At 37.3% G+C, this 16,877-nt stretch overlaps 1 protein-coding gene across 2 annotated transcripts in view; it reads left to right on the top strand.

Moving 5' to 3' along the window:
- The window catches only part of LOC149817426 (guanine nucleotide exchange factor SPIKE 1-like), a 224,570-nt gene that overhangs the window by 134,309 nt on the left and 73,384 nt on the right, over positions 1 to 16,877 (top strand). For both annotated transcript variants that reach the window (XM_089985904.1, XM_089985903.1), the window contains exons 16-18: positions 7,401 to 7,508; positions 7,762 to 7,799; positions 11,972 to 12,116. In XM_089985904.1, the coding sequence (XP_089842030.1) occupies positions 7,401 to 7,508; positions 7,762 to 7,799; positions 11,972 to 12,116 (291 nt within the window). The remainder of the gene's footprint in view (positions 1 to 7,400; positions 7,509 to 7,761; positions 7,800 to 11,971; positions 12,117 to 16,877) is intronic.

The following is a 16,877-nucleotide window of genomic DNA, read 5'->3' as shown; positions in this document are numbered from 1 at the left end:
ATCATATTGTTAAAATTCCTAGTGAACTGCCTCTTGGAGGGTTCACTGAACTACTTGGAAATTGAGAGGTTCCTCAGAGCTTAAGGTTATGATGTTAGTCCACAATGTAAAGGTGGATTTTTGCCCTCTTTTTTTCGACAAGTAAAAGGATTCAGAGGTCAATAAAGATTCCAGATATTTATATGGTGTGAAGTTAAGACAAGGAGAATGCAAAAGATGGAACAAATTCTCAGGAACAGGGAGATGGTTCCTACATTCTTAGGGGACTAGTAGTGTGAGAGGTACTACATAAAAAAAACAATTTTCGGCGCAACTGCCCATGGTTGAAAAAAGATCCTAATTTGGTCATATGCAAGGTAAATCACCATGGTCTCTATCTCGAATGACATGGATCAACAAGAGGCCATTATGTGAACTCCCTAGATTATACATAATTGTGAGGTTGAGGAACCAAAAAGTTCCATAATACTAGACTACTACATGTGGCTGGGAAATATTATTGAGGAGGCAGCCTAATAATCAACAAAATCATACATAATTGCATGATTTAGGCACCAAAATGTTTTGGAATGCTAGACTACTAACGTGCAAAAATTTAGGGAGCGACCAACTTTGATGGAGTTTCTCAAAGAGAAACAACCAAGGGAGGGGACAGATAGACTATTCTTGTTGTGTTCATGCAATGGTAAGTCCAAGTTGTCATTTTCTCATTAATGCTTATAAAAATGAATATATCAAACTGTGCCTAGGAGTCTGACCAATAAAAGATAAAATAAGTGAATGTTCTTTAAGATGGTTTTGACAGGTTATACTAAGACCTATTACGGCTCCTATGAGAAAGGTTGAGATAATACAAGTAGAGGGAACTAGGAAAAGAGGAAGACCACTGAAGACATGGAAGGAAGCAGTCATAGGCAATGTGAAGGATTGTATAGTGACTGAAGTTGTAACTCTAGATAGACAAGAATGAAAAAATAGGACTTGCAAAGCCGACCCCATGTACGTGAGATAAGGCTTGATGATGATAATGATGCCTACAGAAATTAAAGGTTCCTACAAATAAGGTTCTGGATAACATGGATGAGACCCCCACCCTAGAGCTTTAGCCTGGATGATCTCATTTAATGGCATGCTCACACAGTGTAACTTGCAATTAAAGGGTTTCCGGATGGCAAGCTGTTGTAGCATGTGTTATAGTACTGACTGCAAGCATTTGTTTTAACATCCTTTTTTTATCAGATTATTGTGTTTTGCCTGGTCAGATTGGAAACAATTGGAACATGGAAACTCAACAGTTAGAGACTTCATGTTGGCTTCATGGATGAGACAAAAAGGAGGAAAATGGCTGCTTGTATAAGAGTGGTTATTGCAATGTTGGTGGCTAATATGGAAAAGAAGAAATGCGAGGGTCTTTGAAGGGGTATCCCATATTCCAGAAGAACTGAACTGCAATTAACAGAATTATGAGAAATTGCTGGTCATGGACAAGTGGGAAATTTACAACATCAAGTGGATTAAATCAAAAGCTATCTTATCTGAGATTCTTTTCCGGTTTTTATTTTCATGTTCTGTTTGCTTCCAGAAAAACTGAACTGCAATTAACAGAATTATGAGATATTGCTGGTCATAGACAAGTGGGGAGTTTACAACATCAAATGGATCAGATAAAAAACTTCCTTATCTGAAATTCTTTTCCGATTTTTATTGTAATAACCGTAATTTTTCGCTAATTACTTTTGTTTATAAAATAAAATAATGCGAAATATGCAGAATAGGCCTGGGATCTGTATTTCGGATCCAGGATCCATAAAGGGTACACATGTATAGTGTCATGAAAACCTATTAGAAATAAATAATAATAATAATAATATTATATATATATATAAAATAATAATAATAAACATAGGAAATATATATATATATATAACTCTAGGATCGACTGTTGGATCCATCCAGATCCAACTTGTGGATCCACATCGTATGGGTGAGGCGCGGACCCAACTAGAGGTTGGTTCCCGGGTCTCGGACCCAAACCCAGACCGCACCCCATTACTGATAAGTGTTATAAAAAAAAAGGAATGAAGCCCGATAAGGGGCTGCCCGATAAAAGGGGCGTGTTAGGGTTCAGAACCCTAACACTTGCAAAATTGTAAAAAGGGAGGGGAGGTATGTGCAGCCACTCGGAGGGCGAGGAAACCTCCTCCCTTTTCGGGCACCCTCCTATATAGGGGGCTCTCTCGAACCCCTTCTCCTCCCACACCCCTTTTCCTCCCGCGCGCTCTCTCTTTCCCTCTCATGCTCTCTGACACTCTCTCTCTCTCTCTCTCGCCTTCTCACTCTCCCTCTTGACCGGTGTCGCGGCAATGGAAACAGCAGGGTCGACCGACCGTCATCTTCCGATAGTAGCCTCTCGATCGTGCCCTTCACGGCAACCACCCTCTCTCGGTAGCAACATCCTCTAGGATGTCGAAAAAGCTCGGAAAGGTAGGTCTTACTGCTATTTTTACTTGTTTGGGTATTGAGTGTGTTCGAGCAGTCGATGTGGGTTGTGGGGAAGCCCTAATTCGAATAGTAAGGGGGATTTTGGGGCTTATGTTACCGAAAACCCCAAATCTCTGATTTGAGGGATTTCATAATTTCAGAAGGAGGGTTGATTCAGAATGTTTACAGGCTATGGGGCTCAGATTTCAGGAGATTTCAGATTCCGACTACCAAGAATAAAAAAGAAAGTAGGGGTTTTGGTTTCGGGTTACGAAGGTTTTTGCAGTGCATAGGTCTCAAGTATGCTAGTAGCATTGCTCAACCCATTTATATGGGTTTAACCTGCATAAATAAGGTTCTGCACATATATACACAGAAACTTTGGTGTTGGCTTGAAAGGAAATTGGGATATTGGCCTGGCATCCCTCGATTTACCTATTTTTAGGTTATAGGACTCCTCAGATATGCAGTTGGGTCCAACGACATACGATTAAGGAGATTGTTTTCTTTTATGATGGTTCTTTCTCTTTTTGTCACCCGATTCTAGGGTTATTTAGTGGTTTGGGTAATATCAAGATTGTAAGTTAAAGTTCTTGTTCAGACTCTTTGTTTATTTATTTAGTTTCTCAGTTATGCACCAACTCTGTGAGACTGATCAACCATAGGTAGCGTGTGCGTGCACCAACATACATCATTTGGACTTGTTACTGCTAATTGGTCTTGTGTGGGTTGCGATTGCTAGTCTCTGATCAAGTTCCGACCCATTTGGAGATTTTGTTAAAATTCTGGTATAAGTAAAGTCTGTGGGAAAACCATCTGACAGCCAAATTTTAGAATATGTGGGTCTATGATTTGCTTGGTATTGTGATTAAGTAATAAGAATGAAATTTCTGCTTATACTTTTGCTACACACATTATAATAAAATGAAAATTGCGTATGTTTTGAATTGTTCGGTCGACGACCCCCGCTTGAACCGTTCCTCGCCATCGGCATCCTTGAGTTGTTCCCAAGCATCGATTATGAGGTACAAGTTCTTTCTTTTGAATCATGTGAGAAATCGAATACCGATTCGATTTCCTTTGCAATATTTAGTGCAAATCCATTGTTAAAGAGTGATTCTGTGTGTTCACTCTAGATTACATGGATGATGATCCATAGATCCTCTTTTATATGTGTGTTTTCAGTTCTTTACACAAAAAAATTTTGTGTATGGGTTTTTTATATAAAAACGGACTCCTATTGGGTTATGATCGAGATTTATTTCTGTTTGTTATGATTAAGATTTATGCCTGTATATATATATATATATATATATATATATATATATATATATATATATATATATATATATATATATATATTATATATACGTTAATCTGCGTTTTCTGTTCTTGAATTGGGTTCATGTTGGATATAGTTTGAATGACTTGATCGATGCTTATAAAACTGATTTTTTTTAGGCACAGTTAAGATCAATGCTTAGGTGATGATTAGGTTTGCAAAAATTGTTTTCAAGTTCATTGACTCCGCAAATTGCATATGGCTATATACAAATTCTCATATGAAAAGTGTCATGTTATCCCCTGGTTTACATGTGTTAAAGATTTAGTATTTCTTTCTATACATATGAATGTATGGACATGTGCATGTATTGAAAACATGGATCATGGAAGTTTATTGTTATTGCACTCGCATGCTTATATACTTGTATGCATGTTTTGCTAGAGGTGAATCAAGGAAAGAATGATATTTCTCTTGTGCTTAGAATCAACATGTTATGCTTGATTAAGACATTAGTGCAAGGTTGCTTGCATATGTATGTGCAAACATGGAATTGATGTACTTTGGCACGTACCTCATGGCGTGCATGTTCACATATTTTAATCGGGACTGGTTCATGAATAAAAGCATTCATTTGACTTGAGTTTGCATCTGAATTGAACAAAAACATGCTTATGAATATTTTTGTGGCATACACATGATACATGTTTGCATTTCTGAATGTGCATATAAATTTTCAGGTGTGGTGTGCATGTATTTTGGTTCTCGAGTCATGTCAAGATTTGAAATTTATTTATATGTTTTGACTTGATGTGACGTGCTTAAGCATAATACTATATGAAGTTTGTTTCAAATGCATGTGCATACATGCATTGATATGTGTTTCGTATGTACATAAATGCATGAGTTGTTCACTTGTCCCAATTGAGATGATTCATGAGTGAATGCATGTATGTGGAATGATTTCGCAAAGGCACATGCACATGAATGGTGAACACATGCATATGAATGTGACATATCATGCACATGGTTAAATTGATATATATAAATATGCATTTGGAAGCGTGTTGACCTCATCGCATACATTAAAGATTGTTATGGTTTTTGCGTATGATGCATCAATGGTCTAAATGAATCATCACAGGCCTGAAGAGCCTTGAGCTTTGGTTGCTCTTTCTTTAATTGTTTAAATGCATCGCAAAAATCATATTAATATTATGGTTTTAATTGTGATGTTCTATTGTTGCCATGGTGGTAGACCTTAAAAAGCTACGCATGTTGATTTGTAAACTTATGTTATTAATTTTGCATGTTGATTTGCAAATGTAAAAGAGATGAATTATTAACAAGATAAAAAGAAAGTAAAGAACAATGTAATTTATGTTTTCTAGATGTCCCTTCTTTAGTGTGAGAATCTTGGATGTTGCGGTTTGGGGAAACCGTGAGAATACAAAAATTTCGTATGCGTTGTTGTTGTCCCTGAACCCGATATTGAGGTTCTTCTCCTAGCCACGGTTTTATGGAGAGTTCGCCACTTTGCCTTGGGGTGGTGTGTTTGACACAATTGTTGTTTTGGTATACCAAGAAAGTGGCGACAGTGGATGTTGTTTTTCATGGTGTCTCCGACATTGGATGTTGTTTTCTAATGTACCGACAAGTGGTGTTGTTTTCTGATATCGGTCGAGGGTTAAGTTTGGAAGCCAGTAATAAAATACAAATTGTGTGTTAAGCTACTCTGGGTACTAACTTGACCTCGGAGATTTTACCTGTTTAGTGTATCCGCGGGCAACGATAATTAAAAAAAAAAAACTTAAATTGTATGCATTTAATAAGGCATGCATATAGAAAGAGAAACTTTAATGAAAGATAATGAAATATTCATACATTGCACATAAATCATGCATATTCCTGCTATGCATTAGAACATGCATATTTTATATGTTCTCTTAATTATTACATGTTGGTAGATGCATAATGTTTAGATTTTAATGCATGTTAAATGTCTTGCTTACTTAAATTGTAATCCCTGCTATTGCTTAATGATTCTCCATGCTTAGAAATTGTCTCCTGTTGCATGAATGTTTAATTGTATTATGAAATGATTGGCTTCTAGGAGAGTTACGAGTATCGTATGCTTGCTGGACGTTTCACATAGGGACAGTGCGGCTCAGTTTTTCGTTATTTACTTTTATGTCATCTAAATAACTCTGATATGTTTCTTGCAATTATTGCTTAAACATTCTTTCTTTTAGATAAATGAATAATTGTTTGATAAGTGTAAGCTCTATTGTGGTGTGTGTGGTTATCCAATTGGGAGTTGAACTGTAAAAGCCCCGGATCTCTGGGAATATTTTTACATTTGTTTAAAAAAAATATTTTGCATTTTCAAGGGTATGGGTTGGGGTCGTTACATTTATTTTCATGTTCTGTTTGCTCTTCTTATCCTATTCTTGAGAGCATGCTAAATGAAATATGGAAAATGAAACATGCTAAATGGGTTTTTGAGTTTTTTTGTTTAATTTTAAATTGACTGTACATGTGCGATCTACGCACTTGATTTTATAGGGATCAGCTCTTGGAGCATTCAATTCCAACATATGGGTAGGTTTTTGAGGTTTGAAAAATTGATGGTAAAAAATCTTTATAATTTTCAAGGCTCCAAATAGTGTTTTTTCCATTGAAAAGCATGATCCTAGTGTTGATTCCTAGTAAATCGACCATTCTGAACACATTATGCTGCTAGAATTCTGGAAAAAAGCACCGCAAAAACCAAAAAATCCATTTATTATGCTTTCATCACTCTCCCTCTCTCTGTATATATATATATATATATATATATATATATATATATATATATATATATATATATATATATATATATATATATATATATATCATAGTCACTTGTATCGTTAAGGGTAATTCCTCAGCAGGGGTATTTCTCAGAGAGATTTTCAAAAGTTGATAAATCTCGGGAATATTTTAGGAATATCTCAGGAGCTTAAAAAATTGAAAAAATATAAATAACAACAAAAAGCTAAGAAAATAATAAGTTTTGCATTATTTTTCTTCCAGAAATATAAAGAAACATGTTTTAAAGGTTTTAAAATATAAAAGAAACAAAAAAATACGAAATGCAAACTTAAAATAAATAAAAAAAGAGTTTTCCCCAAAAATATCACATGCGATATTTTGTCGTCTGGTGATATTTTGAAAATATTGTGAGATATTACCTTTAGTTTTGGCTACCTTAAAATATCACTATTTCTCACGATATTTTCAAAATATCACCGATATCAGTGATATATATATATATATCATTCAGCTTGCTTGTGTTCATGTTCATGTAACTGACCCTGTTCATGTGATGTATGCCTTGTTTAACTGAATTACCATGTATAATGCTGAAAATAGATGCGTAAGTCATACACTTTCCTTGTCATATCAAAATAATACATTTTTATGGATAATGGCCTAGACTGTTCGTTTGGCTGGACTACATGTTTGTCTGTCTTCCTTATCACTTCTATTTAATTTTCACTTTTATTTAATTTTGTTGGATGCATTGTATATCTTTGCATTGACTTAAATATTGTTAAATTTTCATTTCATTTCTTTCGTCTCTTAACTTGTGCAGGCTATTAACAGCTTAAAGAATGTTGATTCAACTGCACTGTTGCAGTTTTTGCAGCCAATTCTTAATATGCTTCTCCATCTTATTGGTGATGGTGGTGAAACCCTTCAGGTTCACTTTTACTCATACATTTCTAAGTTTTTGTTTTTTGAGGTCCATCTATCTACATCTACACTTGCTCCTGATATCAGCATTTTATTAGACATGATATGGTTACTGAACTTACTATGCAGTCAGTGTTTAATGCGATTTCAGATTGTCACAATGTTCTTTCATTTTTCAGCTGGAATTTGGAATTTTTCTTTCTAGACTTGATTCATTGTTCTTTACATCTTGTCCTTTATCTTGAATTATGCTTTTTCAGGTTGCTGCCTTTCGAGCTATGGTCAATATCTTAACTAGGTATGTTTTTATTTTCTAATTGTGATGTTTATTTAGGGGAGAGTGAAGAGCTCACAAGAAGGTCAAGCTTGTCTTGCTAAATGCTTAGCTTGAGCTTGCTCATATCGACTGAGCCTGAGCACTTGAGGTTTGTTACATTGAAGGAGCTGAGCTCGAGCTTGAGCTTGAGCTTAGGCTCATTAAGAGATCAATAGGCCTATTTTCATTTTATTTTTGTTGCTGAACATGCTTGATTCTGAGTGGAGCTAGGGCTAAATACGGAGCATATAATTTCATCTCCTTTTAAGAGACCATGAGCCATATATAATTCCTTAGAGCAGTGACCTATAACATACATTGTCTCTGAGAAACGATCTGTTAAAAAAGTATGGTCAGATGTAAGGAGGCGATCAATGTATTAATCATCAACTAATTATGTGACTGGGATCAAGTCTCTTAAAATTAGGGATGAAATACATTTTGCAAGGCAGTGGGACCATTAGAAGGATTGACAATAATACATTCAATATGAGAAATAAGATAATGTCTAGTGATGACAAGGGATAAGAGCTTGCTTAGATCTCTAGTGATGTGGTTGGCCGCTTTGCTATCAACATAGCATGATCTAGATTCTAGCCTCTGAAGGTGATGTAATAGACATATCATTAAAGGATGAAGTCAAAGATGCCATATTCATCCTATTACTGATGCCTCCTTGCTGTGATCCTTGACAGGAAGATTGTAAGAAGCATGTTGGTTGCTCGTGTTCTCATGTGTAGAACCACAACATTGACAAATGTTGATACCTAGAGTTGGAAGCTGATTATGTTCAGCATATTGGTTGTTGAAGCCACCTCTAAAACCTCTTGCAAAACCACAATGAGCATTATTATAGGCACCTCCATTAGGCACGCCCTGCATGATTAGGCTTGGGGGTTAAAGAATGTAATATGAATGTATACTGTGTATTTCTATCTTTGGTGCTACCCTTACTCAAGTGCACATAAGATTATTTATAAGGGGAACTTTTGCATTTTCTCAAGAAGTTAGAGGTCAACTAATTTTGTCTTGTAGTGTAACTAAGGGGATCGTCCCCTATATGTTGTAATTCTCTAGAGTTTTCTTGCTAATGAAGTTTGCTATCAAGTATTCCTCTTCTCTGCTCACTCTCTCTTCCATGCTTCGTTCTTGATTTTAAAGCCACATTAAAATCATGGAGAGAGTTTAGTAGTTTGATTTGTTAAGGAAGAAGGTTGCAGAGGCTTCATTCATCTGGCATTGTTTTCTGTGCTGGGTGACATCATCCCTTGAGAGGTTGTCTGGAACCAAGTTTGAGATTTCAAAGTTTTGAGTTGGGGATTTGCTAGGCACTGATTTTAGTAGTCTCTCAAATCAATCAGGTATTTGATTTTCTGCAATTTTATCAAGATTTTCTGAGTTATATGCATTTCTGTGGGAAGATTTGGGGAAGCTGTTGACTGCATGCTTATTGGTGACTAAAAGAGGGCCATATTACTTCTATTAGTATCGTTTCTTAGTTAGAAGTAATCTGGAACCTATTTTGTGCCTTTGCTGTAGTTTGTGATTTGGGTCGAGTTTCGGGACTCTGTCGGGCGGTACCTTGTTTTTGGCCATTTATTGGCCTGTTGTGTGCATTCTTGAGGTGTTTTTGCTCAAAGTCTCGATTGAATCATCTTGGGCCGATACTTTGAACTTTGAGGTGCTATTGGTAGTATTGTATGCTATCTTCTTTCTTGGGGATATACATCGGAGAGCCCCCTTGTTTGCTGTATTTGTTTCTTATTGTGCAGCATCTTTGTGAAGTGTTGGGGTTGGGTGGATATGGAGAAGGAATCAATACAGATTATTCCTGTCAAGTTTGATGCAACTGACTTTGCCTATTGGGCTGAGTTTATGCAAACAATTGTCAGAGGATTTGCTTACATTGGGTACCTTGTTGGTACCAAGTCCAAACCCAAAAAGGGTGATGCCAATTATGACACGAGGATTTTGGAATGGAAGAAAGACAATGCCAAAGTAAAGTCATGGTTAATGAGATCAGTTGAGCACAAAGTTACCGAAAGCTTCTTAGATAAGTGGGAAGCCTATGTCTCAGAAACTCGCTTCGGAAGCATGATACTCCTCGCTTCCGAAACTTGACAGAAATCTCGATTCTCCCACGCTTCTCTTATGCTTTTCACATGCATCATCTATTCTTCTTATATGTTTTCTCACTTTACTATTCTTGTTTTTATGTGTTTCCTCTCATGCTTCTCACTCTTCCATGTGTTTTCTCTAAATTGGCAATCATCATTTTTAGATTTTGTTAAAATTTTAATTTTCACAGTAAAAAATCATGAAATTTAAGAATAGTCACTTTTAATTTAGTTTTTATTTGTGTTCTATTTTGATTCCCATTCAATTCTTATATTTCTTTTTTTTATTCCTCGCTTCTGCTTCCCGTATCGTTTCCCGCTTTTGCTTCATAGTCTTACAACCTTGGTTGACCAAAACATCTCTGAACATTATGAAGTTTGAGGCTACAAAAGATGCATGGGCCTACCTTAAGCAAGTATATGGGCAGTCTAACCGGGCAAGAAGATAGCAGCTTGAGCAAGACTTGAAAAGTTTGAGGCAAAGAAATGAGTTGGTTCAAGCTTTCTATGCCCGGTTTCAAGAGTTGTCAGATGTTCTTGGAATGGGTCTGGGTTATCAGATATCGATCAAACCCACTACGTACTTGACCCACTTACCTTTAACGGGTTTTGGGGTCCCGGTAGATCCGAATCCAGTTTGGATCGATTCTCCGAAGTCCCGCTTACCTTTAACGGGTTCAGACCGGATATCTCAGGTCTGGTTCGTTCTAAAACCAACGGGTTTGGGTTGCTCCCAAATCCAATTTTACGTAATCTTACGTAAAAATCCTGAATTTTATATATTTAAAAATTCTCGGGTATTACACACACACTTGATGATAGAGCCCACACCCCAGGCATGAACACACCCTCACCAGGCTGGATTTGGGTGCCCAAGGCCAATAAGCCTAACTTTTGGCTTTATTGTCTTTTCAATTTATTTCATTATGGATTTGGATTGGTTTGAATAAGATCCAATGGCCAATTTGTGGAGACCCAGATCCATTTTTGGGCAACTCTCTCTATAAATATTCTTTATGAGGGAGCCCAACCTATGAATGATGATTTGAGGTACTTTTTTATAAATTCTCTCGCCCCCCTATCTTTCCTTCTCTCCCCCTTGGGACGCCCTCTCTCTCTCCTCTTCTCTTCCTTTCTTTCCTTCCCTCTCCCCCTTTATTTCCTTTTCTTTTCCCAAGGGCGCTCCTTGCCTTGGGCGCCCCTTGCTTGGCGTGAATCTCTCTCTCTCTCTCTCTCTCTCTCTGGTTACAGCATCCAGGGGATGCGTGTAGGTTGTGGTGCCCATCCAAGGCTGCCATAAGCCTCCGGAGGATCTGTTGTGTGTGTAGTGCGTGTTGTAGCCGGCCCTTGGCCACCGCAGCCCTTGTTCACGTTTTGAAAGTCCAGATCTGTACCAGCAATGTGTGGGGAGCCTTCCACACCTCGTAGCAGACATCCAAGGGAAGATCTGAAAGCCTAGCGACCCCCGAAGGGCTTGCTTGGGTCGTTGGAGGTCTCAACACTCTACTGGGGAAATCACTAAGCCTCTCGGGGTTTTGCCGTGTGCGTTGAACATACTGGAAGCTCGTTCCCTCCTTGCCGCTGGTCCCTCCACTGTGGGTGATGTCCAGAGGTCTCCACACACGCATTGAGACCTTCCCCACTGTTGAACCAGCCTCCCATGCACGTTTGTGAGGCTTCGGGACCTGAATGTGTGGTGGATGTCCCACCGAAAGTGTCGAATTCAAGCTCGGGTAACCTGATCACGCAAATACGTATCCGACTTGGATGTAGAGAGCGTGGGCTACACCACTTGTTGGCATTAGCACCCATTCCATCTGTGTCCGGTTTCTAGTAGTTATCTTGTGGGTCTGCTCTGTGTCCTGTTTCAGGATTTCTGATTGTTGTTCCTTTCACTGGTCATGCATCAGCTAATTGTGTCATTAATTTTTGTGTCTTTCTCCTCTTATATTTTGTCCAATGTTTTTAATTTTTTGAGTTAAAATTTTTCATATTTCATTCTTGAGCATTTTCACTTCAGAAACTAAATTTTTTCAGGGTCCAGCAAGATTCTTCTGATGGTACAGAGAGAAATTGTTTTCTTGTAACGTATGTGGACTATGCTTTTGATGATTTTGGAGGACGACAACCACCTGTTTATCCAGGTTTATCAACCGTCTGGGGAAGTTTGGCTCGAAGCAAGGTAATTTTAGACAATTTGAATTGAAATCAGGGTTGATATTTCCTGTTGATGAATGCTTTTAATGCAGTTTTTTAATGAGATTTTGAAAAATAAAAAAAAATGTTGAAAAGATTACTGTGCGATGAGAGGCCAGCTTACAAACAACATTAGTTTAGACAATTATTGATCTGTTTTCTCGTGAAATTGCTAAGTTTTCATATAATATTTAGCTGTTATGTTTATTGGTCTTAGTTCCACTTGTTGTCTTTGCTACATATGGGTACTAATTCCTCTGATGTGTTGTTCGTACTTGTGATCTTTAGTGCTCTACTTTTTTGCTTTAGCAACACTTGCTCTTGCCATTATTGTGAGATTTAGTTTTGTGCTATTCTTTGACAGCTGAATCTAGATGTGTCTGACGCTATCCATAGAGCCTGTAGATGTTATAAATAATTATACTTGTTAGCCAGATGGTTGTCATCACTAGAGAGCCAGTTCCTCTGTACTCTTTCCATCCTCAGTGGTATTAAATCTAATTCTCCAAGAGTCAATAGAATGACATGCAAATTGATGTTGGCTTTGTTATGAAATACATAAACTTGTTATTGTTTATGTTGGAAAAATAAGATCAGAGTCCTATGATTGATGTGCATGATATTCAAGAATTGTGATAAGGAATAGAATATACCTCATCTGGATTGAATCTGAAAGCTCAATTATACCTAGTGATGGTGATGTGACAGTGGCTGTATATGCTTGAAAACACTGGTAATAAGCAAATATTATATCCCTGATTCATATCTAATAAGGAATCAATTAACTATAAAGTGTAAGTATATGACACAGAAAGATCTTGACCTGAAAGGCAATTTAAAATAATTTGCCAACAGATTTTATGGGATAATTGAATGTGAAAATTTATGGTTATGCTATCTGATATGTCATAATTAAATATGTATGTTTATACAGCTGTGGTTTCAAATATGTTAATCAGTTGGTACTTAACCTGAGATAAGAGGCGCCTATTTCTAGGATTAGAGTACTTTCTATTTCCAGCCATAAAATGTGTATGTATCCCAATCTAACTTGAAGCACAGATCTCATACAGGATTGATAGATATTTAAACATAATAACAGTTTTTATTTTCTCATTGAAGTTAGATTGAAGCATGCATAGAGATATCAATCATAAAGGTTAAAGGTTGCATTTTAACTCAAACATTGAGGAGAAAATGACAACATACTTATGTCGTATATGGAATTTTATGGCCTCAAAACTGTGCTTTAAATGCTTACAACCTTTTTTATCTTGGTCCAATTCAATACTAAGCATTACTAACTAACTGAATATCAGTTTTGCTGAATTATGTAATGAACTGTGAGCATCCAAATGCACCGAGGCATTATGTTTTGACAATATCTTCTGGGTCTTGTGCGTATATCAGCCAAGGACATAGTTGGCAAACTCGTGACTCGGAGTCGGATCGCCCAACCTTTGACTCACGAGTTAGCGGTTCGACTCGGTAACTCGGTCGAGTTAGGACTATGCATATTTTAGTGTTAAGATATGGAAAAAATCAAAATTCATATTGTATAATCACTAAATTTAGCACATGACATCACTGACTAAGCTATATAAGTATTCAACTATACATAATTCATAATATTATTTATGATTTAAAAACATAATTCTTTATAACAAGTATTCTTTTATGGGAATTATGCATTAAAATCACAAAATGCATGAAAAAAACACATAAGAGGCATGCAGATGACAGTCCTGAATCGGTGACCAGTTGGTGTCCGATCCGGGTAAACTCGGGCGATTCCCGAGTCGACTCACCGGGTTTGCCAACTGTGACCAAGGGCACATGCCCTTTGTTAGGCAGCCACCTTCTTATGGTTGCAAATTTGTTCTAATGGGCGAGCTGGTGCTAACATTTTTTAATTTGCAAGTGCTTTAATTGATTCAATTCCCATATTTACTGGTGCATTTGTATTCACTTCTGTTTGCACATTAAATTTTTAACTTCTAACACATGTTTGTTTTCCTAGCAATAATTGCCATGGTGGTTTCTAGCATGAGCATGATTATCCATGTTGCCTTTGTGATGGTGTGTATTTTTATGTTACCTTGACACTTTTGGACATCAGATACCGACACTGACACTCCTAAGCATAGACAGAGACACTTCATCTTTTAACATAGAAGTGTCCAAAGAAAATGGACACTTGGTATCGTGTGTCTTGAAACTTTTCAGTGTCATAGGCACAGTGTCCGGTATTTGACACTTAGTTTCTACCTTATTTTACATCTTATTTTCTCTCATTTCATTTTTGGAGGTGTTAAAGAGAATCTGGTTAGGAAATCTCACCCCTTGTAGATAACTCTCTAGAACCAATTACATATATTTCTTCTCATTCTTCTTCTTTTGTTAGGTCTCTCTCTCTCTCTCTCTCTCTCTCTGCCTTATGGAGTTGGTAGGTCATCGACCCCCTTCCTGTGCAATTTATGAAGGGGCTTGGCCTGCAGACCCCTCCCCCTCTTTGTTTTGCTAGGTTCCAACTCCACAAAAAGGAAGGAATTCAGTCTGCGAAACCCTCCCCCCCCCCCCCCCCCCCCCTCTCTCTCTTTGTTTTATTGGGTCCACCCCCCCTTCTGACATAGACCCCTCTCTCTCTCTCTGTTGCTACTGAAGAAGGGAGGCGCGAAGCCAATCGGTGTAAGGAATTTCATCCTCTCACTGTTACCATAGTTGGCACCCGATTAGAGCGGACCCCCCTCCCTTTCACAGTTTTAATTTGTACTATCTTCCTCTCTCTTTTTCTTCGCTTTAATAGTTCTTTTTATTCTTTACTTAATTACCGTCTCTCTCTCTCTCTCTATATATATATATGCATAAATGTATATATGATTGAGAGTAGGTTCTAACAAAAGTTAGGTATCTACAGTGAGCGAACATGGGTTTTTGGGGTACGTCTGGCAAATCTGACCCCACAGATGTAACACCCCAAAATCCCGGACTTGAAACCTTTTATGAAAAAGGTTGAAGACTTTGAAATCAATCATTTATCAGAGTTTGAAACAGAAGTTCAACGGAAAATCATGTTTGAAATAGCAAGTTCTTGGACCTTGGGCGCATTACTGCGCAAACTTTCCTTTTACAAACCGATTTGCAACTCAAATATATATTGATTGAAATAAATATAAGAAACAGAGTTTTGATGATACAATTTTCATAATTCGGAGTTTTAATCAAAAGAGCGGCTTTCAAAGAAGCTTTATACTATATTTACCAAAATATCCTCCAGAGCATAACGTCAGGGAAAGTGTCTCGCCTTGAACGCATCACGTCATCGTGCCATCGCAAGCTGTATCAACCTATTCACCACCTGCCCATGAAATGAGTCAGTTTCACGAGAAACTAGTAGGGGTGCCAAAGACAAGAAAAAACAAACAACTAAATACAAGAGTAGTAAGGATCATAGTGCTAAACAAATAACTATAGCAATTCAATTGATTCTATAGGCGAACAGTAATTAACTCTTTCCAACAGTCAAACAAAACAACTGAATAAGACAAGCATTCATAACAATGCTCACAATCCATCGACAAGTAACTATATTAATCATAAGGCACAAACTATTGCATCAGAAGCAATTCATAAGCTACACATGATAAGCAATCATACGACAACAGTTATATCACAATATGTAAGCAGCTTATAAGACAAACGGCTACATCCTAATTGCAACAGTAGTGACTCTACAGGTAATGAGTAACTAACTCTACCGAGCAAACAAGCATTGTAAGCCGAGCAACAAGATAAGCATTGAATTCTTTAGTCTACTGACAAGTAACTACATAAATCATGAGGTGCAAGCTATTGCACAACAAGCAGTTTATAAACGACTTGTGACAAGTAATCACAGTAACAATTATATATATATATATATATATATATATATATATATATATATATATATATATATAACCACTAGTTGTAGATAGTTCGTAGATTACGAGCTGTGAGTAGTTACATTTGTCATATAAGTTGTTTGTAGATTACGAGTTGTAAGCAATCACATTCGTCATAAGAGACGTAAGCTAGCAAGTGCTATATTACAATAAGCACCACGCAATTCAACCAAGCAAGTCATATGCCAATATATAGCAACTAGCATAATGCTATCGTTACAAGCATTTAACTAGTATGGGCAACTAGATATTAGCCAAGGGCTGCATAAGCAGTTCACCGAAAAGCAGCGCCACAACAAACATACATAGATCAATGAGTAGTACACTGAACTACAAGGCAAACAAGCAAGCCATGTCACAACACATATATCTCAATAGTACTGTGCGTAGATTATATTTGTTTTCATTGTTAGCTGGCCATTGTGGGTACGCACAAGGCACAAAATATAGAAACAACCGAGATCAATTCGGGGGTTCATTATGCTATGTATTTTATGCTACCCCGAATGACTGACTGAGTCCTCTCTTAAGGGGACGACCCGTGACCAAGAGAGCAAGTCCCCAAAGGCCAAAGTGGCCCATGGATGCATCCAAACTTTTGCAGAAGTGGCCTGAAGGCTATCTTTGTAGCATTTCCTCTAACTCTGATGACTGGGAAGTCGCGTCATTTGTCTGTAATAGCCATTAATGGCTTGTCCGTTAGAGTTTTGTACCATCCATTCTCTCTTGATGAATCATGTCGAACGGGCACGACAGGGGTTTCTTAATCGTCGTCTCATTCTACATGCTCTGGTCTTTCGACC

Source organism: Nuphar pumila, chromosome 13 (genome assembly GCF_984573655.1).
Source record: "Nuphar pumila chromosome 13, dmNupPumi1.hap1.1, whole genome shotgun sequence".
Taxonomy (NCBI): Eukaryota; Viridiplantae; Streptophyta; class Magnoliopsida; order Nymphaeales; family Nymphaeaceae; genus Nuphar; species Nuphar pumila.
Note: the sequence above shows the minus strand (reverse complement) of the source record. Positions and strands in the feature narration are given on the sequence as shown.